A 9,027-nucleotide genomic window follows, 5' to 3' on the forward strand; every position below is an offset into this window, starting at 1 on the left:
TCGATTGATAGTATATCTTTAATAGAGTTTGATCCTTTAAATCTTTAGTACCTTGTCTTACTGATTAAGAGAGCCTGAGACTCTGCAAATACTATCATCAGCCCAGCTTCTTATAGGTGTGATTCTCCGAATCTTGTCATCATGCCTACAATCTGAGTTATGATGAGGTCAATTGGCATCTTGCGTCATGTAATTTAAAGCTGCACTTCCTTCGACCCACTTGCTTTCCTATCTGCTTATCTTCAAGTGTCTAAGCAGAAATGTGGCTTCAGTCCAGAGTCAAGTGTTATGCTATGACCTAGAGGACAGCTTACGACCATACCTGCCCTCTGGAGCAAACCCCCACTTTATTCCAAGAACTTTGAGCACATTTCTGGCACCACTGTGAAAGACAGAGAGTACTTGCCAGCAGTGGAGAAAAGAAGCTTAACCTGACCAGGGTGAGGAAAAAAAATTAGAAGAATTTCAAAGAATTGAAGTGATGAAAATAAGAAGCTTTAACATGAATCCTGTCCTTCATTCTGACATCAAGACATTTTAAGGAGGATATGCTAATTCCACATGTCCTAATCAAACTGTTTTATTTTGTAATTTATTTCATGCATTGAAAAGGAAAGCTCCTAAAACCAAGTCTTGGACTACGTTCCAAAAACGCCTGCTCATATATTATATACTTTTATACCTGATTACATAGAAAGCAAATATATTAAATGAGACCAGCCATATCCCTAGTAATATTTTTAGTCCGGTAAATTGAGATAAACATACTTGTTGCATAATAACATTTGTACAATAATTCCTCAATCACTGTTTTCCTCTTCATCAGATTATCTTCATGCACAGTTACTGAGCGAAGACATCTGGTATGAGTACTTGAGTTCAGGAACAATAATTGATATGTCAGCCAAGAACTTCCACACTCCTAAGAACTCTGACAGATAGTACAAAAGCTTGAAACATGGGCTGTATTCCAAACTGTATACTTGTGTTCTATCTAGAATGTAATATACCACACTAGATAGAACACAAGTATGCAGTTTGGAACACAGCCATCACTTTCTCTGCAGACATGTGAGCATTTGCCCTGCCGACCATGTGACGGATAAGCAGATGGTTGTGCCCTCTTTAGGGTGGGTGAAAGGGCTTTATGGACACCAAATGGTTCCCTCCCGAGGTCCGGAGGCAACACATGAAGCAGAGTGGGTGCATATTTCCTATCCTGATCATTCTTTGGATACTAAAGCTCAAGATGCAGTTGGGCCATTTCACCAGGCATGCTTTTCAGAGTGTTCTTCCGCAAACTGACTCTATATTTCTCTTTACACCATCTACAGATGTAGCATGGAGGTATATTGATGACAGTTTGGCTTGCATGCACAGTAGGCCATAATGAATGTTGTTGTATACTTATTTCTTCATATAATGAAATTAAATTGTATATTATATTTTCTTAATTTGACAGTTACCTGAATAATCAGTTGCAAGTAATCCCAGAGTTACTCTCATTTATCACAGACTGCAGCATTTTTTGTCTAAAATTCTGAGAATATCTAAGCAAAAGCTGAGGAGCCCACCCTGCTGTTCTCAAAATCCATAAGGAGGTTGTAGTCACACTTTTTTTCAGTAGGGGGCAGCAACGTGCCATATTAACACACTGCGAAAGAATGGCTGGGGACTGAAAATAACATTTATAATTGTTATGTTCTTATTTTACTTCATACTCCGATGCTTTTGCATTGGTGACATGAATTCACAAGACTCTCACAGCTATAGGGCACATAAGTAACAGCTTCCGTGCAAATTAATATGTGATACATTAAGTGTCAAGGTAATGGTGCAATTGTTATCTATCTACAGAAGAGTTAACCTATATACAGTGCTCATTTAGAGAAAATGTAGTTTTTGCAATTCTACGGATCTTATTTAGACTCTTTGTGCCTTTTGTTGCGACCTCCTGTAATGTGCGTTTTTCACCAAGTTCAAGCGCTCTGTTATAAAGATCAGAAATCAACATTGATGTCATAATTATGGACAAATAAAGTACTGTAGTTCAAGAATTAAGGGCCATCTGTTTTTTCCAAGGCTCTCAAAAACTTCAGTATCTCAGTCAGTGTGCTGAATCCCATGTCCCTCCTGAGGCTGGCGTAGAAAAACTCTGGAGCCTAAACCAAAAAAACAAAAGTTTTGAAAAAGGTGTGAATCTACACCAAATACTGTGTGTGTATGTGCATGTGGGGCTTTGGGGCTTTGATCGTATATTTATACTAAACACAATACAAAGTACATAAAATATACCTTAACTAAAATTCACATACATTTTGTCATCATTTCTTCCCTACTGTACTGTATGTGTATTGTGTGTTGTGCTTGCACCTCTCTGCGTAACCTCTGCAGCTGGTAAATGAGTGATCCATCGTATTCTGCAAAAACATTGAGGCAGAAATCCAGTCCATTTTCTTTCAGCCACAAACCGACATGTTCCTTAGTCCATGTGATCAGAGGAGGATCTTTGCTACTGGCGTTTGTTTGCTGATCATTGCTGCTTACAGCTGATGTAAGAGAGAGAGAGAGAGATCACATTTGTCCAACGGAACACATTCCACAACTTATTTTGAAATACCTGTGGCCCTGTGTGCCCTGTGAGACTGCAGTTGGATGTATGTATAGATTTACTTGAGCTTTAAGTTATTGCATTCCCTACCTTCAGAAATTCAGACTGGATTCTTACTCTGGAAGAGATATTGACTGTTTTTAACTGACAGTCATGTGTACCAGATTCTATTTTAGAGATGCTTTAGAATGAGAACATTTTGGCTCTGAATATATTGTGTTACATAATACAACAAAAAGAATGTGTATTCTGTGGGGGGTTTCCTGTATTAAAAATAGAGAACCCACAAGGACAGTACAAAAATAACATCTCTGTGGCTACCCAAGCAGTCACAATTCCTTTATAAACAAAAGCCTATATGGCATGTGTTCTTTGATGTCGTAGGAACGTTAGGACAATCAAAGTGACTGCGGTATGACATACTGATGCTGGCATGGTGTAGTTTTATCCCATAAGTACACACCCTCTTGTCCTCAACTTCTGAGCTGTATTCTTTGCTACTTGGCTAGTCTGTCATCAACCATTAGACATAAAGCTAGAGCTCTGTGATGTGTTCTATAAACACCAATTCACAGGCCAAACTGATTTTTTATTATTTTTATTACAATGGCATTAGCCTTAGCATTCTGAAATATAACATAGGTGGGTTTGTTTTTCATCAAAAGCCTCAGGATTCTAACCGAAGGATGCTATTTGGTGTTTTACAGGTTTGTGATCCTGTCAATTAATTAATGAATGCATACACTCTCTTTAGATGTAATCGCTGGCATCTACTGAGGGGTTTGATGTTGTAAGTGGAAAACACTTACTCTGGGCAATACCACATACATGCAACTGGTCCAGAGCATGTGAAAACAAAATAAATTTAATTCAGATAAGAAAGTTTACCTATCACCACATCATTTTCCTCTGGTGGTGTGCGACCTTTAATTTCTTTAATCAATTGTTTGATGCTCTCTTCAAAGTTACAGTTATCGCTGAAGTCTATCCACAGCTTAGCCCCCAACAGAGCCCCAAGCCATCCGTCAGGCTTATAGTTCTGCTCCATCATGAGGGGAATTATCTCTTTTCTTAGCTGGAAAGTATACTCAGCCTCTGTGGACAAACAAAATCAAGCACCTAAGAGCTTCAAACAGCATCTGGTATCTTGTGCTCATCACTTACACAGTCACTCACTCACTCACTCACTCACTCATTCACACTCATTGCTCACACTTTCATTCACTCACTCATGCATAGATGCATCCCTGCTGGCACACGCACACAGAGTATGTGCACATGTATGTATGTGGATGTCCCATGACAAATATACCTATAAAGCTTATGCAATCAAGGTGACATTTCCTGTAATGTTGGCTCAGTACTGAAAAAACCTTAAAAATGTGTAGAGACTTGCTATGAAATTCACCTTTGCATCACCAATGCAATGGCAAGTCTGTCTCTTCGAGGTTACTGTAAGCACTCTTAAAATATTTACATGTTCTGAGATGTTTGTTTTATATGCAGACGCAATGCATACAAACTCTGGGCAGGGACCCAACATGTGAAGCGAGTCACTGAACCAGAATGCGCACAACGTCACTAGCAGATTACATGAAAACCGCAGGCATTTCACCTCTGATTACATGACTGTGATTAGATCCGTAGGCGATAATTCCACTATATAACTGCATGGTGTGTGGGGAGGATGTTCCTGGTTTTGATCGGACCAGTGCAATGAAGGCTGTAACCGCTGAGATTACTGTACCAGTCCTGCAGTTTGGGCTGTCTTTATACTTAGGAGAGACACAGATGATGACTGCGTAAGCCTTCTCCACAGCTTCAGCCATGGCCTGCAGAGTGGATCCAGCCATCTGCTCCACGTCCATCCACACCTTTATGCCAGCGTTCTGCCCGGCCAGGGTCACCCGCATGAGACAAGACAAGGCACAGAATGCATGCAGGTTAGTCATCCAGGATCACCCAGAGTTACACTTTACATTTATTAATTAAGACATCATTATGAATGCATCATATCATCAAGGACACATCATTGTGTTTCCATCCATGGATAGAAAAAAAAACAGGAAGTAGGCACTTTCATTCAAATCAATTGGCATACCTGCAAAGTTTTGTTGACTTCCAGCAGTGTTTTCTGGTCATCCCACTGATAGCTTATCATTACATGTCCCGAAGTCTGCTTTACTGTATTGATGACATTGATGTTTTTATTACCAGTAGCAATTTGGTGACTGACAGGCAGTAACTTGCCAATCAAAACATATGACGTTGACTATTTATGTAGTTAAGGTTAGCTAACTAAAATGTGTGCATTTTAACAGATTGTGCTGGTCACGGTAGCAATTGTTTAGATAGCATAAGAAAACTAGCTCTGTATGAATATCAGTCAATCATATTGCATTACATTTTAGGTGGACACTGGTCCATACATATCGTATGATATGCAGATTTGAGTCATCACCTCTGCGTTGTACTTCCAGCACAATGGAAAAATTGAATATGGACAGAGATCCAGTGATAGAGAATTCACCTGACTTAGAGTCCGGCTTCGCCTTAGATTTCTCTTCTGCTTGCTTTTTAATGACCCACTGAGCTCCTTGGGCAGCATTAGTGACAGCTTTGCTGGTGTCTTTAGACAGACTGTCCAGCATGTCCATCAGGGCCCCATCTAGCACAATGACAGATCATATGCATTTGTTCCCAAAATAAATTCCTTCACTGTTCTCTGAGGTTCTGGGGCTCCTTCTCTTTGTAAATTCTTTGGTATGTAGGTGGATATATCATTCTTTCTGTATGGAATTTATCATTTTACATAGTGTCTATTATAGATTTGAAGTGTGTTATAGTTTATGAAACTACTGCATTTAACAAAATTAATATGAACAGTGAATTTGAAGTGTAAAGCTTATTTACAGTATGAATATAAACTTGTTTTAAACGTTGCCAGTAATTAAGATTATTACTGATATAAAATTATTGTAAAAATGCATGGTGCACAAAGTTTTCTGCTGAGCTTACTTTCTTTTAGCTTCTCACGCAGCGACTCATCGAAGGCTAGCTGCCAGATAACTTTGGTGGCAAACAGCCTGTCACGAAAGTCTTCACTTTTCATCATATCCAGGCATTTTGGAACAGCGCCACATTCGTAAATCTAAAATGGGATGCCAACTATGAGGTAGCTGGTCTTCGCTACTCATTGTGCAAATATAAAATCTTAATCCAACAGCCATTAATGATTATTCAAAATTGATGACACTGATTTTCCCAGACATTCCCATGTATCCAGTATACCCTTACGTGAATTGAAAGCATTGTAAACATTATATTTGAATATATATAGACTTTGGAAAGTATAATGTTTTATGTATTTCACAGCAATATATATATTTTTTAAGTATTACAATATCTGAAAATGACATTAATTTGTATATTTGTATTGTTAACTGTTGCAATACCTTATTTTGATCTAGCTAATGTATTTCATTCAAATATATTGCTGTATATTTAGTTTCCATAAGAATAGTTAATTATCTCCCTGCAGTTTGCACGATTCACAGTATGGGCTATCTCTCAGTGGAGACAATATTTATTAACCTTATTTTCATAATTGGCAACACCTCCAGGCCGTCTGCCCAAGCACAGCAAGCCAAGCAGATGGCTCACACGGTGGACTATGAGTGAGAGAGCTTCCATGTGTTCATGTTTTATAACATTTACACATCAAACAGCATGGCCAACTGCAGACTGGAGTCAGACGCAATACACAGTAAAGGGCACATCACCTGCATACCTTCATCTTGTTACGCTCACAGGTGGCAATCAAAGTCAATCCTTCAGCAATTTCAAATGGTGTATACCCACGGCAACGTCGATCCTTTGAATTTAAGGCACCCTGTAGCAGCTTTACCATGATTTCTACGGCACCTGAAAAACAGATACCCAACCTATATAAGAGAAAAGCTCCAGGAAGCTGGAGGAATTGTGATAGTGATTGGAATACAACTGATGAGCTTTAGAGAGTTGCAATGGTTGATGAAGAGAAAAGCCTGCCACCTGATTCGTCCATGATCAACTCTGATTCATCCTCGTCGATGATGTAACCCAGTGTCATAATGGACACCACTTTCAGGAGTTCGTCCTCCACTCTAGTATAATAGGCAATCTTTTGTACACCATTGTTCTGCCTGAGAAGGGGTCTGTTGTGCGGAACTTTTGCAACATTGTGCAGAATACATAGAGAAGCCTTCACAAGATATTGGACATTCTAATAAAAATGAAAAAAGCAAAGCCATTAATGTTAGTGTCAAAGGGCAGCAATGGTTTGTTCTGTGAATAACTAAATAACATTAATCCTACAGTTGTAGTTGAACATGCATAATTTTCCTAAACTTAGTCAATAAGTGTTTCAAAATACAAATCTATATGGCATTCATTGTCAATGACCCTTACAAAGCTGATTTGTGGCCAAACACTTTCTCTGAATTTTAATTTCACATTCAGTATAACCAGCATGGTTGCATGTGGTTTCCCCAGGTGAAAAAGTATGGAAAGGGACAACCTTTTCACCAAGCTTTTCCTTATATGGACCATGATCTAGGACAGCCAGCAGGTATTGCAGTGCATCAAGTTTGCCGAGCTCTTTGGCTGAAAATGGAAAAGGTGGCTGGCTTAAAATGTGTCTGAAGCATCTCATTCAAATGTAATAATAAGTAATAATATTTCATTTAATAATATTTAAAAAGTGACAGTTCTCTTACCAAACAGGAAACTTGCATCACTTAAGTTCCATATTGCACTCAATGTATAGTATGTTGGAAACCAGATTGAATTACTTGAGAAGAAGCCAGCAGTGGAAAATCCAATTAAGATTTTGACCAGCAATTCTACAGAAGAAAATATATGCATGCAAGTGAAACTTTGATACACATTTTTATCGGAAATGACAATACTAATCTCAGAATTTGTTGTTCTGCACTTTTTTCTGTATTTTAATGATTCACATGGTGAACACTTTTGAAAGCCAGCTCATTTTCAGTAAACACTGTTTTTAGCTACTGGAGCGGCAGCCTGTACCTGTGCCCCCCTCTCTCACAAGCTGGTCGCCAAGGCTACGTTGACCCTTATCATCCTCATGTTGGAAATACAACTGGCACAATTTCTTCAGAAGATCTACAGCATCTTCATTGTCATACCTATAAAAGAAAACATAAAATAACTTCAATACTTTGGAAAAGTTACAAGCATGAATGCATGGGATATAATTGCTCTATTTTATATTAAAGCACATGCATGTATGCTTGTGTGTGAGAATGATACAGCATTAAAATCCTTACACCGGAATCCTTTGCTCTCCTTCTGTTGTTGCATGTTCCCCAATTAACAGATAAAATTGATCTACATTTACTTGTGTTGATTTAAACATGTCCATGTACAGTATTGCCGACATAATACACAAGGTGACATGTAAAGCAGACAAAAATGTACAGTACCTCTTTAGATCTTTGAGTGATTTCAAGATTTCAAGAGCCATAGTATGTAAGTCTACTTGAAGAAAATATTTCCTTGGCAAAAAATACAATTAAACACCATTATTACAATGACTGGACAAAATCACATTAGTTTTACAGAAAAAGTCAATTTGTGTAAAGGCTTCTTATTTCACTATGCAGTTAGTAATAGTCTTACTAAACAGCATCATACAATTTAAAGAAAACAGGATAAAATGAAGTACCAAATAAAGGCATTTACTTACTGTTGGTTGTCTCCTGTGATGACATTGTTTGGGTTCTTTACAATTTACCTAGCAACACCTGATCTGAACAACTAAACAAGAACTGAACAAACCAGTTTTCAAAACTCTTCCTATATAAATCATATTTTACATAGAAGCGTGCTTCAAACCACGGAGCACTGGGTTGAGTTTGTAGCTTTTTAATTTATATATCATGCCTTATATTACCATCTGATAAGCAAACTTAAAAATAATTTTGTGCATTCAGTCCACTGTAGAGAAAGAGTGTGTATGCATAATTTGCCCAGTAAACATAACCCATTTTGCCCAAGGTTGAATCGTGTTTGAACCCAAATGTTTTCATCAGTAGGCCAATGTTAAGGGACTCATCACTAACCAAAGGGCAAACCTGAATGATCCAACATTGGCCACTAGCAACGACACAACAAAAACATTGCATTGGCCCTAAGTGCTGTTTTGTTTTTGTAAACAACACATAATGAATAGAACTGCTGGGCTATTTTTGTGTATCAATCTCTGGTCAATGTAGACTTCTTGGTCATATGGTTATGCCCAACTGCTTGCCAATGCTAATAGGCCAGTTGACATAAGGCAATTTTTACCTTGCTATAGCTTACTCACTATTGCCTTTAATTAAACCACAGTTCTGTAGAAGGAAATTCTT

The 9,027-nt window shown here is 38.2% G+C and overlaps 1 protein-coding gene and 1 long non-coding RNA gene across 2 annotated transcripts in view; one reads left to right on the forward strand and one right to left on the reverse strand.

The window, feature by feature from the left end:
• LOC118227476 overlaps window positions 1-8,356 on the forward strand; it is a 34,357-nt gene extending 26,001 nt beyond the window's left edge. Inside the window, exons 3-4 of the long non-coding RNA XR_004765289.1 lie at window positions 4,431-4,554; window positions 7,663-8,356. This is a non-coding gene — a long non-coding RNA (uncharacterized LOC118227476). The remainder of the gene's footprint in view (window positions 1-4,430; window positions 4,555-7,662) is intronic.
• Window positions 565-8,502, reverse strand: LOC118227475. The gene is made up of 14 exons (XM_035417978.1): window positions 8,364-8,502; window positions 8,101-8,172; window positions 7,685-7,803; window positions 7,369-7,494; window positions 7,170-7,255; window positions 6,665-6,875; window positions 6,402-6,535; window positions 5,630-5,762; window positions 5,142-5,279; window positions 4,713-4,795; window positions 4,359-4,500; window positions 3,500-3,706; window positions 2,374-2,549; window positions 565-2,162 (listed from the first exon to the last, which is right to left on the reverse strand). The coding sequence occupies exons 2-14, from the start codon at window positions 8,139-8,141 to the stop codon at window positions 2,058-2,060; spliced, it is 1,701 nt and encodes a 566-aa protein (XP_035273869.1). The 5' UTR covers window positions 8,142-8,172; window positions 8,364-8,502; the 3' UTR covers window positions 565-2,057.
• Window positions 8,503-9,027: the final 525 nt, after the last annotated feature.

This window comes from Anguilla anguilla, chromosome 5 (assembly GCF_013347855.1).
Source record: "Anguilla anguilla isolate fAngAng1 chromosome 5, fAngAng1.pri, whole genome shotgun sequence".
NCBI lineage: Eukaryota > Metazoa > Chordata > Actinopteri > Anguilliformes > Anguillidae > Anguilla > Anguilla anguilla.